The sequence below is a fragment of the Lipophrys pholis genome, assembly GCF_963383615.2.
Source record: "Lipophrys pholis genome assembly, chromosome: 16".
Taxonomy (NCBI): Eukaryota; Metazoa; Chordata; class Actinopteri; order Blenniiformes; family Blenniidae; genus Lipophrys; species Lipophrys pholis.
This window is the reverse complement of record NC_137634.1, coordinates 22,093,493-22,110,974: the sequence shown is the minus strand read 5'-3', so window position 1 is coordinate 22,110,974 and position 17,482 is coordinate 22,093,493. Positions and strand designations below refer to the sequence as shown.

General features: G+C 40.3%; 1 protein-coding gene across 1 annotated transcript; it reads left to right on the top strand.

Moving 5' to 3' along the window:
* Positions 1–2,051: 2,051 nt before the first annotated feature.
* Positions 2,052–17,036, top strand: slc37a2 (solute carrier family 37 member 2). The gene is made up of 19 exons (XM_080482501.1): positions 2,052–2,333; positions 2,459–2,563; positions 3,764–3,845; positions 4,469–4,559; positions 8,032–8,110; positions 8,179–8,314; positions 9,600–9,676; positions 11,576–11,742; positions 11,831–11,868; positions 11,960–12,109; positions 12,195–12,285; positions 12,422–12,484; positions 13,779–13,864; positions 14,385–14,433; positions 14,847–14,920; positions 15,013–15,091; positions 16,075–16,172; positions 16,253–16,317; positions 16,791–17,036. Exons 2-19 carry the CDS (start codon positions 2,505–2,507, stop codon positions 16,804–16,806), a joined length of 1,500 nt encoding a protein of 499 aa, XP_080338627.1. The 5' UTR covers positions 2,052–2,333; positions 2,459–2,504; the 3' UTR covers positions 16,807–17,036.
* Positions 17,037–17,482: the final 446 nt, after the last annotated feature.

The window sequence follows — 17,482 nt, the reverse complement described above, 5'->3', positions numbered from 1 at the left end:
ATCAAAAGATTTTCAAGTCAGCTTTATTGTCAGAAGTGATTTCAGACTATGATGCAACAATAAACATTGAGATCTATTACTGAGTTAAAAAAACATTGAGTTGTTAATGTATGAAGGTCCCTGACATGAATGTTGGGAAAGCCAAAACTTACTAACAACAAAGATTGAAGTGATCTAACATAAGGCACATAACAGATTTTAATTATAAACAAATATAAGCAAATTGCAGTGTGACCAGAGAGAAGTTGTAATGACGAAACCTCGCCCAAAGGTTTTCTGTTCACATAACATTGTCATTGGATATATCAGAAAAGGAATTAAAGAACTGTTCCCACACTAACCTCATTTCCTCAGTCGCATCATTTAGGACAGAGAAACTAATAGTACATCATGTATTACTATGTGGTCGTGTTCTTCTCATTCGTTCAGCGTTTTTCCCACAGCAGATCGTTCTCCCAGCCCCCTGCCTCCAGTCTGGTTGGTCTCGCTCTACTAATGATGTGTCGTCGCAATAATAATCTTGGTCATGGGTTCAAATACCAGACTGACATTTCTTTGTGGAGTTTACATGTTCTCAAAATGTGTGTGTGAGTTTACTCCCGGTTTCATTCCACAGTCCAGAAACATGCATGTGAGGTTCATTGGTGACCTTAAAATGCCCGAAGGTGAGAATGTCATTGTGTTATTGTCTGTCTCTTAGTTTTTTTGTCCTGTGATGGACTGGTGACCTGTCCATTATGTGTCCTGCCCCCTCACCCATAGTAAGCTGGGATTGGCTCCAGCACCCCGCAACCCTGCACAGGACAAATTGATAGAAGATGGATGGATATTAACAGGTTAGTTCTGCTCTACTGATGCTGTGTTGCTGCAATAGTGATCCTGCCCCTTCCTGTATAGCCCACTGCTCCTAGTATGTATAGTTAGGGTTAACTGTGAATAGGACGGGATAAATGCAGAGGAGGAGGTCAATAAAGTATGCTTTCTTCATTCTTCTCCCCTTCTATTGTACTCGTATCCACTGCAGACTCCTTATTGTAGTGAAAACCTCAATATCCTCAGCTGTGCCTCCTCTAGTTCAACCTCCTGTTTTCTGTCCAGTCCCACCATCTCATTACAACAAAACATGTCTATTATATATTTAGATTATATTGTACATAATGGCCAGTATTATAGTTAATAATAATGATAATAAACCAGGATGATTTTTTTTTTAATTTAACAACATAGCAATTTCCAAAATCTATATGCACAGTAACATTGTTTTCCATTTTCTGTCATTTTATCCCAAAATACAAGACAGTATACATATTGAAGTCCTCATCTACAGTGCAATTCTTTTTCTCCACACATTTCAAACATGAAACATAATGAGATATTTCCTCATAAAAAGTGTGAAAGTTTTATGTTGTTTTTATATATATTTTTTTGGGTATAATGAATTATCCAGTAATTAAAATTATGTCAATGGCCAAATCATGAATGAGATTTTTAACAGGAATATCAAATAAAACATGTTATTTTTTAAGGTCAGAATGAATATTAAATGTGAAAGTCAACCAATTATGCAAGTCTAAGCAAATCTATGACTTAAACATCCAGTAGAAGGATATATATCTATATATATCTAAAGTGCTAGTTGTAAAGTGCTGTGAGTGATCATCAACCAACTGGCTTTTTGTTATAATATCATTAAGTGTTTTGAAGTGAACTTCCTTTGCTTTTGGGGCCATGGGAAACTTAAAAAAATGTGGACTTTAACTTTTTGGCTTGTTTTTGACGTATGAATTACAAAATTGAGACTGTTGAATGAAAATGTATACTTTCTTTAAAAGTTATTGTGCAATTCAACAGTTTTACATTAGAATTTATAAATTGACCGTTGCTCAGGATAATACATTAACAGTAATTTTAATGACAACATGGTGATAGAATGAGGGATTGCTTTTCATAACATTATTGTATTGTCTTTCATTATAGAAAATTGTTTATGTAGAAGAGGGCGGGGCTACGAGTCCTGCGCTGCCTCCTAAAGGACATTGCGTGGTGACGTCAGAGCGCCGCGTCACGTCGTCCTGGAGCCTCCGTCTGGAAAATCTTGTGGAATAACAAACTCCGGACGAATATTTTTTAATACATTTCTATTCATAACCGGCTCCTTATTAAGGTATCCGTGCGGCGGGGGGTAGGCAGGCTCTTCTGTTGGCTGCGTATAAAGTTAGAGGCTCATTATGGAGAAGAGTTGGATGTTTAAAGAACCTGGTTCCCACCAGGAAATACGGATAGGAGTCAACCTTTAACGTCGACCCGCTGGCTTTGTAAAGCCACAAGAAAAGGTCCAGTTCAACTCCTTACTACACGTTATTTAGTTTTTCTAAATCCGCCGGCGGGATCTCGTGTAATACATCCGTAGATAGTGATTTATAAACAGCCCGACTGTGCCTGCTAATACTACTTGAAGGAAATGGCTTTGAGAAAGTGCTGAGTCGAGTTTCCCCACATCGAAGATGAAGGCTCCGCTCGCTCCCGGCATCAGGCTCATCACCTCCTTCTCCAGGGACAGCTGGTAGGTTTTACTTATCTTCCTCTCTCAATGTGGGCCCTTTTCTTTACTTTATCCAGCAGCCAGTCAATACAAAGACCTGCTGGTAATGATTATCTCTCAATCAGTGGGTTCACCACACTGGTCCCAGTTATAATGTTGTTACAGGATCATTACTCATCTCCACTGTGATGGTGATCAGGCTCCCCCAGAGATCCTCAGTAAAGTCTCCTCTGTTGTCCAAACACATCTCACTTTCAGTATGTTGAGGAATTTGCCCAAACAAGAGGCTCTTTATAGTTATAGTTATATAGAGCCTCACCCTGCAGGCTGCTTTCAGTTTACGTCTTTGGATTAGTTTTGCTATAACAGCTTGATAATCTGGCATTCTAATCGAAATATAGTGTTTTAACTGAATATTTGACGAGGGGCTAAAAAGCAATCCTAAAAATATACTTTTCCATTTGTAATTACTACGAGTAAGTCCTACTGTCAAGATGATCATTCCCTCAAAATAATATTAATTGCTTGTTTTTAAACCATTTAAATCATCAATCTGGTAGATATCGTTGTCTTACAACCCAAGTTTCTGTTTTCGGTTTGCATGTGTTGTTATTGGCTGTCCATACCCTGTCTAATCAAACTTGTCTTGTTGAAACTGTTAACAAATGAACTGTTGGCCTCTTGTTCTCCAGCTTGTTTTGTAATAGATGACACAATATGTATGGTTGTACTAAACCTAAGCAGTGCAAACCACAACCCTCATACATTTATTGACAGGACTGCCAATTTGACTGTGGTGTCAATATTTGGATACATGCTCCTACTGCGTTGGAGCCCTGCCAACCAACTCATTTCTAACTTGGTGTTTAATGCTGTTCAAAGTGGCCGTGTCAAGTTAATGGAAACTTTTTTTTTCGCACGGTCCTGTTATGTTTCCTGTCTGTGTGACAGAAAACAGTCATGGGATTTAAAAAAAAAAAAAAAAACCTTTACATTCTGTTGGAAACATGAACATTTTAGCAGATTGTGATGCTTTTATCAGACCTCTCCTGATTAATTTCGGCTGCAGAAAAGCCTCGGTATGAAAACAGCTGATTTCATTGAACAGGCGAAGGTGAAAAACAAATATTACATTTCTTTCCTGTTTCATTTCCTGTTTTCATACCGTAGAGTAAATTTACAACGAAGGCAATACTGACACCTGGGTCTTTATTTTTGCAGGTATCGAGGTTTCATTCTCTTCCTGACCTTCCTCTTCTACACCTCCTACCATCTTTCACGAAAACCCATCAGCATCGTGAAGGTGAGCGAGGCAGTCCGAGTCCTTTTGACACCCGACACCACGGCTGATTGATGTGAGACGTCTCGGCGCTTTTTAACACTCTTGGTTGAGACGATCGAGTCCTTTGGATTCCTGCAAGTCCTTCATTTGAATCACGTTAGACCTCCTTGAAATGTTTGATGGAAGCCTTTTTCTAGGAATACCGAGGGACTGCTGTGACCCTTATTGTTTGCATTGTAATGTCAATACAGATCATTGCTGTAATTTATCCAGCTAGTACCATGAAATATAGTTATTATACACCGAAATGAATACAAATCTTCAATAACAAAATACATTCTTTTTCTCATGTAGTCACATTTGAATCCCCAGCTGAAGTATCATGGACTTTTTAATTTGGTAGAATTGTGGTGAATCTTTGTATACAAACCAGAAATGACAGTATTGTGTTGTGGTGAAAGAATGACGAGCCCTGTGATGAACCTGCAGTGATTCCGCAACGCCTTCATTACAAGGCCAAAAGAGAAGTATCCACAGATTACATCATGACTGATGGACTATCTGCTCCTTTTTTGCTTTCAAGTCTGTCTTGTGGTCTTTTGTTTGAGTAAGTCGACTTCTTTTCTTTTCTGCCCCTCTCCCAGGGTGAGCTGCACAGAAACTGCTCCAACTCCATTCGACCGGCCGACTTGAACATCACCAACAATGTCACCTGGTGTGACTGGCAGCCCTTCGGTAGGTTTTAGAGATAATACAGACTGACCACGTGGGACTCATCACGGACACAGATAAAAGAGAATAAGTAAAAAAAAAAAACAACAGTTATAACAATATCTTGAAGAACAGACCGTCTTTTTTGATTGATTGAAATGTTTATTTCGAATAAGGTACTAAAAGAAAATTAACAACAAAGTTTTCCTCTCAATTGAATAAATAAATGAATAACAGTAATAATAATATAAAAATAAATCAAGAAAAAACAGCGTCAGATGAGTATTCGAAAAGGAGTGAGAAGAAGTAAAACTTATCTACTCTCACCCCTTGTCGAAAGGAAATAATATAATTACTTCCTTCCATCTCTTACATACATACATAGATACACACACACACACACACACACACACACACACACACACACACACACACACACACACACACACACACACACACACACACACACACACACTCACACATGTCCTGTGCAGTACATAGAATATATATACATACACGTCCAGTTCCTACATACCTACAGACAGACATAAACACCTGTACCCACACACAAGCCCACAGTGCAAGGAAAGAAACGAACAATAGAAATAACCTAAATAAATGACTTGACATTTGCCCCTAAAAATAGCCTCGTGATTGGCCACACCTTCTTCTTCCTCGTACCTTTTGAAAATCATATTTTTATATAGCATTTTAAACGGTCTCATGTTTGGTCATTGCTTCAGTTCCATACTAAACCCGTTCAGTAGTCTCACCCCGCATACTGACAGACTAAACCCTTTTCTGGTCTTACGAAATCTTGGTTCTTAAAGTTACATTTCCTCCTTAGATTGTAAGTCTCTTCATGATTTTTGAACAATTGTTGAATATTCCCTGGTAATAGATTATGTTTTGCTTTGAACATTGTTTGTGCTGTTTGGTATTGCACAATGTCAGTAAGCTTGAGTAATTGTGTCTTCAGAAATAATGTGTTTGTGTGTTCCTGATAACCGGCTGTGTGAATGATCCGTATTGCTCTTTTCTGAAGGATATTTATTGAAGATAATGTGGTTTTGTAGTTGTTGCCCCAAACTTCAGCACAGTACTGCAAATATGGAGAGACTAGTGAACAGTATAGAGTATGGAGCGATCTGCCATCCAAGACCTTCTTTGCTTTATTCAGTACTGCGATGTTTCTTGAGACTTTACTCTGTATATGTTTGATATGTGGTTTCCAGCTCATTTTGTCGTCTATAATTACCCCCAGACTACTGGGTCTGGTGATTCTAGGAAAAAAGCTCATACTGTACATCGTATCGATAAACTCATTTGTAGGTTTATGGTTGTTGGCATTTAAAAGGTCAAAGTTCCAATCTGCACATATAAAAACTGTTTTGCTATCGATATTTGAAAACATACTTTCCATCCATTCACTAAAAGCTCCAATGCTAGAATCTGGTGTTCTGTATATATATATACAGCTCACAATAATACTTTTCGTATTTTTCTTGCAAATTTCAATTGACAAGCATTCCAGAACATTATCCACCACAGTTGTCATTCCCTCTAGAACCTTGAAATGTAATGTTTTATCACTATATAAAGCCACTCCTCCACCACCTTTGTTCTCTCTGTTTTTATATACGGGTTCATAACCCTCCATATCAAAGTTTATTCCTCTTTCAATATTCATCCATGTTTCTGATATTGCAATGATATTGAAAGGTTGTGAAAAAGTATTCAGATAATCCTTAATTTTTTTGTAATTTGCATCTAAGCTTCTACTGTTAAAATGAATAATTGATCATTTACCCATAGATTTGACATCCTGGTTGTATTGATCTTCTGTATAGTAGCAGCAATTATTGTTCATGGTGGAGAAAAAGTTATTGTCCGGGTCTAGATCCTGTTCCACGTCCAGAATGTTGAAATCGGTGTACTGAAAGGTTTTCAGCTCCAGTTCTTGGTGGTCACGTATCCTCTGTGCGATGTGGTTCATGACCCCAGGTGTACAGTGAGTTCTGTCAGTGGGTGAAGCCATGTTTGAGTTTTGTTTGTTACCTCCATGTCCAATCCAGTCCTAATCCAGTCCATGCCATGATGATGCAGTATAATCCAGTGATATTCATTGGTATTTGTCTCGTTCAGTGACGCTGCGTATGCAGATCACTCTGGCTTCCTCCGGGGTCCCGTTCAGTTTTATGAATACTTTGCAATTTGAAGTCCATGTGTTTTGTATTTTTCTCTGTTTTTTGAGTTGTCGTGCTTTCCAGGCTATATCAGAATTGTGTTTGGAGAGGTGCTCATTCATGAAAACATTGGTTCCCTTCAGCTTCCTTCCTTGTTTCAGCAGTGCAATTTAGTATTTTCTGTTTGTGAAGCGGAGTATTACCGCTGGATTCTCACTGGCGTTTCTCCTGGTCAGAGGGTGGCAGGCCTCGATGTTATTGCAGTCCAACTCGATCCCCTTGGACCGTAGAAACTCAGCCACCTGCTTCTCCGTGGAGCTAACATCCGGCTCACCCCCCCCCCCCCTCGCTCTCCGGGGTCACTGCCCGCGCGTATGACCGGGGTTTGATTGTGAGCCCGGTGACGATCACGTCATTCACGCTGGTGTACTGTTCCAGGTCTGCGACTCTGCTTTCCAGATGCTGGATGCTCTTATCCTTCTCAGCATTCTGTATTCGAAGTTGCATTACTTCCCCGACCAGATCCATGATGTTCTTCTGCTGTTTCCTAACAGCAGAAAGTTCCTCCGTGATGAAGTTGAGAGCCTGTTTTATCTCCTCAACTTCCTCCATCGACGGTGCTTTCCTCGGGGGCATATTGCCGCCTCAAAAGCAAAAAGCGAGCCACTCCGGGTTGTCAGAACTCGTCTTGGTAGCGATTTCAAAAAGTTCCCACGCTGTCAAACACCGAGCTGTCAGGCCGCTATGCTCTCACGCTGCACCAAGCGAGGGAAGCAGATCTCGGATCCGTACCACTGACGATCAAAGTGACTGATCATCAAGATCACGGTTTCGGATCAGAAGAGACCGTTTTACCAAACACCACGGGCGTCGGCGCTCAACACACCAACTGTGTGACGCCTGAATGACAAAACATCAAAAATTTAAGTCACAATCTGGTTGTGATCTGGTTACACAGGGAACAAAAAAACGTTAAACATATTAGCAGAAAACAAAGCTGTCAACATTAAATCATTCAAACAACAACCTAATCAATTACCAAAATCCATGTTTCTACAGTTGGTGGAGATCGTGTGTTTTCTGGTTTGTTATCAGTGTTGAACAACAGAGGTCAACTTCTGACAAACGTTACAGCGTCCTGGAATTCCAACCATTATATTAAATGTCTGTTTTCAACATCTGCCTGGGAGTTGAATATGATAAACACTTCCTGCAAACCAGCAGAAAACAACTGCTTAAAACTCCAGAAAGAAGAAGGAAAGATCCAGTTTTCTTATGCTGATGTTGTTTTATCCGCGTTCTCTGTGCAGATCAGGGCAACTACCAGACGTTGTTCGGGGTGCTGGATAACTCCTTCCTGGTCGCCTACGCCATCGGCATGTTTTTCAGGTGAGTCCCTCGGCCGTTCGCTCGTATTTCTCCTGTTTTCAGTGGGACTCATTGTGATTTCTCCTCAGTGGGATATTTGGGGAGCGCCTGTCGCTGCGGTACTACCTGAGCTTTGGGATGGTGATGAGTGGACTGTTCACCTCTCTGTTCGGACTCGGGTTTTACTGGAACATCCACTCGTTGTGGTATTACGCCTTCGTCCAGGTGAACACGGACCCCGATTTAACACGATTTAAAACTCACATTTCAGACAGAAATCGGGAAACACTGATGTTTTTTTGCTGACTAAAGCCACACGCGAGGCGGACTGCGCTGCTGGCTCAGCTCAGCAGAAGAAGCACCTCCACTGTGGACCAAATGTCAGTTCCTGACTGCATCTCTGTTTCACTTCTGGTTTTAAAAGGGTTTTTATGATCAGCTTGAACCGCAATAATACATGTGTAATAAGTAGGATTAGCGCGCTAGGAAATAGTTATGATTATTAGAGTTGCACAAAATATCACAATATCAACATGCATCTGAAGTACAGAACACAGGAAAAATAGTAGAAAATAGAAAAGTCAACAAGTTGCTTCACTTGAATAAGTAATTAAGTAATTTAGAAATAAAACATCTCAAAGCAAAAAGACATGAACATCAAAATACGTGTTTGTGCTTATCACAATACTTGTCAACATTATCACACGTCTAACTAATATTGTGTCTTTTCTTGGATTGAAATCCTCTTATAGTTTTTTTTGTGAATGATCAAATCTACCCAAAAGCACAATGTGACACAATAGATGCTTCAGAATCTTTGTAAAGCAGCAGCCGTTCTATGTTGGGTTTGTCTTATCGACCACCAGCCAGATTTAGAAGAGTTAAAGAGAACTGCAAATTCCTACAAGTAGATCTGAAAAACCTGCGAGCTTCCACTGAGATGGTGGAGAAATATATTGCGAAGACTGAAGTCAAAGCTTTTAAAGGTCATGGATTATCAAACTGATGGTGCTAGAAACTGCTCTAACTGTGTCGCTCCATATAGCACCAGATAATCCGTGAAGCCTTGCACTCTAATGAACGTTAGTGAAACTACAGGGTAAATCGGTCACTCCAGACTCTGGCAGGATGCAGAAGCTGATTCTCAGTTCCACATCAGTTTACCTCTTCACTAAATCCACATGCCAATCTCCTGCATGCCAACGGTAATCCAACTTCTGCTTTAAAGTTACTGGTAGGGGGAAACTCGAGCTGGAAACTTCAAGAAATCGGACTTTTGTCTTGTATTGACTTCAGAAAACAAAATCTGTGATTTCTGTCGAGTCAGCACAGGCCTCATTTCCCACTTCTTCCTTTTGCCAACCGCGAAGATCCCACGGTGAATCACATGACCCACAGCTGCGTCACCTGACTGCAGACTCGTATGCTGCCGGTTTGATCTCCCCTCACTCGCTCCACGGGGTTTGTTGTGCCGTGAATTAACGCTGACTATGCCCCCCCTCCCCCGCAGATCATGAACGGGCTCATGCAGACCACCGGGTGGCCGGCCGTGGTGGCTTGTGTCGGCAACTGGTTTGGAAAGGGGAAGTGAGTATTGGAGCGCTGACTCAAACACAGACACGTGGAAGAAGCAAGCAGAGTTTGATGTATATCCGCTCCTACAGTAACATTAAAAAAAAAAAAAAAGGTCACACGTCAGATTAACAGTCGCTGATGTCACATGAGTCCCTCCCTTTTTCAGCCTCATGCACATTTCAAAGCCTTTCACGAATTCCAGGAAGTCAGCTGACGCGTTCACTTGTGGAGCTTGATCAATGTAAAAGTTCCACGTGTTTGTTTGTTGTTCATTCACATTTTAAGAGATCAATCTCAGGTCTGTGTGGTGATTCTCAGAGATTACAGGCAACGGAAATGACTATTGTTGTTTATCGCAGCTTCATGAATCGTGTTTCTGTTCTCTGAAAACACCTGAAACGGCTCTGTTACAACACAACAGTATCAAACCTGATGTTAAATGTCAAAAAGCCTCGAAATATTTTGACTATATGAAGTATAAGACACAAAAATAAGCTACGTTTGAGCTCATCAGAGACTAAAAGTTGGGTTTGTTTCACAAGACCGTCTTGAAATTGACTAAAACTTCAACAGCTTTTATTGGTTTTGTTGGAAGTTTCAGTTTGCACTTCTGACACTTGCTGTGTACATAGGCCAGGTCCAACCTTCAGGTTGTTTGTTGCTTTATTTATTTATTTATTTTTAACTATTATAGCCTTTGGCCATCACAAGCTCTCCCAACTCTGTGCCGTTTGGTCTCAGGGGCCAGAAAACCTCCTTTTTGGCTAAATGTTTCTGGTGAAATTAATATTTATTGGCTTCATTGCTTTCAAAATGACCCAAATTATTACATTATTTGCTGGTATTACTTCATTAGTTGCTACATAAGACACTCACATTTACAGAAATGCGCATTATAGAGTAACCAGTTTGCCTAAAATGCAGGTTTTTGGACCGTGGGGGGAAAAAGTGACCGTCTGAGGTGAGAATCTTAACCGCTACACCACAGTGTGACCTGAACACCGCCCTCATTTACCAAGTGACATGACATGCTCTCATTTCAAACACAGTTCAACGCACTTAAGCGGCTCAAAGAAGAATTCAGCTTCAGTGGAGTTTGAACTCTGCAGCTTCAGCTTCTTAAGTGAATAAGAAAAGTAAATTTCAAAGCCTTATGTAGCAACCAATAATATAATAATGGAAAATGAATATTTTGAAAGCAATAAAGCCAATATGTAATAACTTGCCAATGATAAAATAAATTGGCAAAAGATTTTTCACAAGTATAATTTACTATCCCATCCACTATACTTTCCTATTTAATTAGTAAACTGCACAAAACTTACAAAACAAGCTTTATTTTATGTGTTATTCCAATGTCGGCTGCAGTTTTTACAATTATTAAAATGTAACTCCTTAATGTAATGATTTATTAGATTTTTAGTAAAATGATATTTTGAAAACGGATCAAATATCGTATTTGAATTTTGGCTTTATTACATTGATGAAGGTTGACATTGCCACGTTATTGGTTGTTAGAATCCTCAGTCTCTCTGTGATGAACTGATGGCGTGTCCTGGTTCAACCTGCCTTCTCCCTCAGTCTGCTGGGATTGACTCCAAACCGGGGGGGGGGTGACCCGGAAGTGGTTGATTGGTCTAGAAGATGGAGAAATGAGTGGATGTAAAGTTACCCAGCTCGCCTCTGGCCGCTTCTCATCCTGGGCCGATGGATATTTTACATTTGTGTTGCTATTTTTACAAACTGTTGTTTTCCCAGAGATGAACCGTGTCCTTCTGAGTCCTGCTTTGATTTTAACACACAGATGTTAGATTGACGTTGATCTGATTAACAGTTACAGGATTTGTACATGAGTTTATTGAGAGACATTAGGCTCTCAGTAGAAGTGACTGACAGTGTTTGGATCTCCAGGCGCGGCTTCATCATGGGCGTGTGGAACTCCCACACCTCGGTGGGAAACATCCTGGGCTCCCTCATCGCCGGAGCCTTCGTCTCCTCATCGTGGGGGCTGTCCTTCATCGTCCCCGGGATCATCATCGCCTCCACTGGGGTGCTGTGCTTCTTCTTCCTGGTTGAGAGTACGTTTTGGTTTTTGTTTCCCCTCTCATGGAGATTCATCAAAGACATCATGAAGTCAAAGGGAATCTTGTCTTCTCTCAAATTCAGAACCTGAAGACGTGAACTGCACGACCCCTCAGCACCACGTGAGTTATAACAGAACCCCCCACCACCCCCCACTCCCACCCCCCCCAATGACAACACTGCATGAACTTCTGTGTGTGGTTTGTGTGCCAGAGTGAACCGGAGAACAGCGAGACGGAGCCTCTGCTGCAGAGCTCGTCCAGCTCCGAGGGAATCGTCAACGGCTCCATCAGCAGCGAGCCTCCGGAGGTCGCTGCCGAGCAGAGCAAGGCCATCAGCTTCTGCGGTGCTCTCAGTATCCCTGTCAGTGCGAACGCAGAACTGAAAACTCTTTAATGAGGATTGTGAGGTGTGAAAGGTGTATTAATGGTGGTTATTCATCTCACAGGGGGTGGTGGAGTTCTCGCTCTGCCTGCTGTTTGCTAAACTGGTCAGCTACACTTTCCTCTACTGGCTCCCTCTCTACATCTCCAATGTTGGTCAGTGTTCACACACACACACACACACACACACACACACACACACACACACACACACACACACACACACACACACACACACGTCGTACGGCTTAATCACAGAAAAAAGTGTTTCTAATTTATGTTTCACTTCCAGCACATTTTGATGCAAAAGAAGCAGGAGACATGTCGACACTGTTTGATGTTGGAGGAATTGTGGGTGAGTTGTCAACGACTGATCTTCTTCACATTGATTGAATTTGCATGTGAGTCAATCAGACCTCTTCCATACAAACAAGTTGTATTTCTTTATCATAGTCTGCAATCTATACATAGCCGACCTGAATTGTTGCAGGACTTTGCACTCTTTTTATTCACCAATATTTTGTGACTAATAACTGGCCCAAGTGCAGTAAATTAATTTAACACAATTGGAATCATATTTCAAGTACTAACTTGTACGTATGTGTACAACTAATAATGTTTCATCATTTTGAATGTGATAAAGCCAATGATGGATGGATGGATGGATGGATGGATGGATGGATGGATGGATGGATGGATGGATGGATGGATAGGTTGATAGGCACTTTAATAATCCCAAGGGAAATTCACATTTTCAGCAGCCAACATACAACAGTAACAGTAAAAGAACAAAAAAACAGGCAGATCAGCCAGATTTACATTAACACTGTTAGTTGGTATATAAAATACATCAAATTTTATATTCTATAAAATCTACACAAATAAAACACTTCTAATTTAAAAATTTATAGAGATACTAAAAAAAAAAAAGCTAAATGTACTAAAAGTAGATATTTATAATAATTACACATTTCACTAATGTATTATTACTTTATTGACTGAAGTTATATAATTTAGAAAGGATTTTTCAAAGCTAATGATTGAAGAATTGTGTAACAATTTATTAGATTATTGGAAAAAAAGTTATTACGATCAAGTATCTCATTGCACTATTATTATTCATAAGGTATTACGCTATTGTTTAATACACGCGTCTGATTCTCTAGTCTTCATTTTGGATCTGCAACGGTCGCTAAGGAAGTTGTCAAACACAAATCAAAGTGTGAGTGCAGAGGTGTCCAATATATGGCCCGTGGGCCAAAACCAGCCCAGGGGACGGTCAAATGGGGACACCGCGTCATGTAAAAATCACATTGCAAACATACTGGTGATGTGTCCACGCCGGACAGCACAGGTTTACTAAGAGACAAAACACAAATGTGAGATTCAACAACCGAGCCGAGGGATCGGCGATACAGAGATTAATGCTGGTGTAGATTTGCAGTTGTCAGTAATTTTAGGTTATTAATCATTTTACTGCTCCTGATAATTAAAATCCAATTACGTGGCACCATGAAATTTGACTTTCGCTTTCTGGCTACTGAAGGAAATCTGTAGTTTCTTCTACTCCGTTGGTGCAGAAACTGTAATTTCATCCAAACCACCGGCGGGAAGTTTCACTCTGACTGTGTGTGTCTCCGTCTCTGCAGGCGGCATTATTGCAGGCGTCGTTTCAGACTACACCGGGGGGAGAGCCACGACGTGCTGCGTCATGCTGATCTTCGCTGCCCCGATGGTGAGCCTCATCTCATATATCACAGTGTTTATACTCGGCGTGAATGTTTAACCCTCCGTGGTGGGTTGAGCCGGGGCGGTCGGGACGTTTCTGAAAAGGTTGTAACAACTGGAAAATGGGGTTCATAGATGTGGAAAAGGGAAGTTTGGGTAAAGTTTTGAAACTTCCAACATGTCTAAAATCACTCAGATGATGGTTAGCCTGTGACTAATTTAAAAAAAACTAAAGTTTTTGAATGTACTAAATTAAAACTTGCTACACAATTGTCTTTACATTAATTAAAGTCATGCAATTGCATTAATATATGCAGAGAAATTCATTCTAGAATGTAATGACCTTTGGACAATAATACTGATGGAATAATAAGAACGTGAGTTGGTAATATAGATATTCACCATATTTAATGGAATTATTTTTCAACATAAACCTATAACTGAAGCCTTTTGGGGTTTAAATCGACAGTAAGATATTGGTTTCCTTTCTGGCTTCATATTTAATGCCTGTTTTGTTCTGGTTGCAGCTTTTCCTCTATAACTTCATTGGACAGAGGAGTCTCCCCACAACAATCGGTAAGAATCCTCATGCGTACCTTTACTAGATTATAATATTTACACGTTGGATCTTCATTGTGTATCTATTAAAAGCTTCAGTATATTAGTACATGTTCAGTGTATCTGTCTGATGTCTTATTCGGTTATTATCCAGCCTGAAATCTGTTCAGTTTATCTTCCTGAAGTAATAAAGACAATACACTATCTGTGTATTTTAAGCTGAAGTACGACAGTGTTGAAGTCAAGAAAGCAATTAGGAAAACTGTAAGTTGATGAAGGGATTAGAGGAGACTTATTGATGGATTATCACGCGTTTGTTTCGTGGTAATAAATCGTAACAGTGTGTAGAGTCGAGATCAATGAGGCTGGATATCGACCAGTCGGTTCATTTTGCAGGATTAACCCTTCGCTGACCTCTCTTTAATGTGCAGGGATGCTGTTAATCTGCGGCAGCCTGGTGAACGGACCCTACGCCCTCATCACCACCGCTGTGTCTGCTGACCTGGTGAGACCAGAGGCATCATGGGAAATAAGTCAGGTTTTAAAAAAAAAAAAAAAAAAATGCAGTCCTCCTCACGTGTTCATGTGTCACAACAGGGAACGCACGAGAGCCTGAGAGGAAACTCCAGAGCGTTGTCGACAGTCACAGCCATTATTGACGGTACCGGATCAATAGGTAGGTATCAACTGTAACGACCTTTGCCTCACAGCACTTCTTTTAGGACTGACGCGTGATCGCCAGACCTGCAGCTCAACTCGGCTCCTTATGATGGATTTTCCAGCTGGTGAATGTCGAGATTGATTCACCTTCCTACAGTCAAAACATTTATATATCGGTGGAGCTTGACGAGCTTTATAGAAGACGTGAATCAGATCTTGTGTGACCAAAACAGATGATACTTGTTCTAAATACGATTTAGAGATTTTGTGCTATTTGGATAAAATATATTTCCAAATTTCTCAATCAGCTTTTTAGTCCATTTTTGTACCGCGGGTGGTGCCAGTAGAGTTTCATGAACCAATGACATGAGGAAACTTCTGTGCAGCTTAACCTGCAGTGGAAATGTTTCCTGTTAGTTGGTTTTTTTCTTTCATTTATGAATGTTTTGTCTGAGCTGATCTCAGTTGAGATTTTTATCACTTATAAAGCAACAAGGTCAGCGATTGAGGTTTTCCACAGCTGCTTAGGAGATATCAGGAGCAGGAAACGGCCACTTCACACCGAACATCAAATGAACGTCTTTAAAGTGTAAATAAATGCAATATTTTCAACAACTAACAGAAACTACTAATATGACCTGTTGACGGGTGAAAGTTAGAGGCTTAGAAAATCTCTGCAATTGATGTGAATGCAACATTTATGACGACGTTACAATTTATTTTATCTGTATTCTGTTAAATCTCACCAGAATGTTAAGTTTGGAATCACTTTGCCTTGAAGAAATCATTTTTATCAATCTTCACTGCAACGTCTCCTCTCTTGCTCTCCCCACACTGTGGTCATAGTAACGAGTAGAAATGTCCTAACTTAACATAAACATGTTTAGAAATCTGTATTTAGTAGGAGAAGAAACACAATAGAGTCCGCTGTCTAAATAACACATGTTCCTGTTAAAAGCTCCTGCAGTCATCAGTCTGGTGTATCTGTGCTCCCCGCAGGCGCCGCGCTGGGTCCTCTGTTCGCCGGCCTGATTTCTCCCACCGGGTGGAACAACGTCTTCTACATGCTCATCTCCGCCGACATCCTGGCCTGCCTGGTCAGAAGCCGCTCTTCTCCTCCTCCAGAGTCTCTGAAGTCAGCCTGGGTTTGTGTAACGCCACTTTGCTTGTTTTTCAGTTTCTGTTGAGGCTGGTTTACAAGGAGGTGAGAGGATGGTGTGGACACGCGCCTCGAGCCAGACGGTGAGCATCAACGCAGCGCAGGCCGGGAAATTAAAACCATCAATCATTAGTTCATGGCTCCGTTCACGAGTTTCCACTGAAAACAATGTATTTAGCATGCCGGGTCTTGGCGCGCATGCATAGTAGCAGCGTTTCTTCCTTTTACATCGGACAGAGCCGGAGCCTTTTTGAAAATTTCCACTTTGGGAGTCGTTTTAAAAACTTACACAACTTAGCACAAGGAAAGTTTTGTGTTTTCACTTGAAAAGTCTAAATAAAGAAAATCCTCCCCATTGACATAAGTTTGTCGCCTTGACATTAAATAAGGATTGTTTATTTATCATGCTTTCTTTTATCTGTGACAAAAACAATTATAGAGATGAGTTAATCCAACCTGCACATCACTGTCATTAACAGTCATTTTCTTTGTTACATAAGAAATAAATAACAAAACCTCACAGCGTTGAATTAAAATCTTTTCCTTTTCGTTGCAGGTTCAAGGAAATCTAAAATACAATTAAAGTGGCCTTAAAAGACGCCTGGAAAAGTGAAAGCCTCATGGACGAACTGGAAGTGAGGCCGTCTGCAGGAGTTTTAAAAGCACAACTTGAAGCCTTCTTATTGTAAATCAGTGATAAAAAATAATGTCTACATAGAAACGGGATCACTTTTTGTATTATAAATAATCTTATCATTCAACAGTTTTAATATTCCTTTACCAATAAAACCTCTTAACTGGACTTTTTCTTGATTTCTTGTTTATTTTATTTTATTTTATTTTTTTATTCTTATTTACAATCTATTGTCCTCGTGATATTTAGGTGTTGGCATGAGAAAGTTTGAATAAATCCAGTGAACAGATAAAAAAAAACTAAACCGGCAGGAGTCAGGTTTATACATTACAATATTCTGATGATTAATAAAAACATCAATTGACAACAACTAATGGACTTTTTACCCACCCTCAATACTAACCTGGAGTTTTTTGTATTGAAATTGAAAAAATAAAATTGTGTGTAGGAGTCCAAACCAGTAGAGGGCAGCGCAGCACTGAAGAGACTGCGACTCGCCAGACTCGTCCACCTGAACCTCAACCAGGAGGGTCAAACTCACATATCAGCAACATTTGATCACAGTCAGTGAAACGATAGTATGATATTCTTTGAATGATGATGACTTCCTGGCT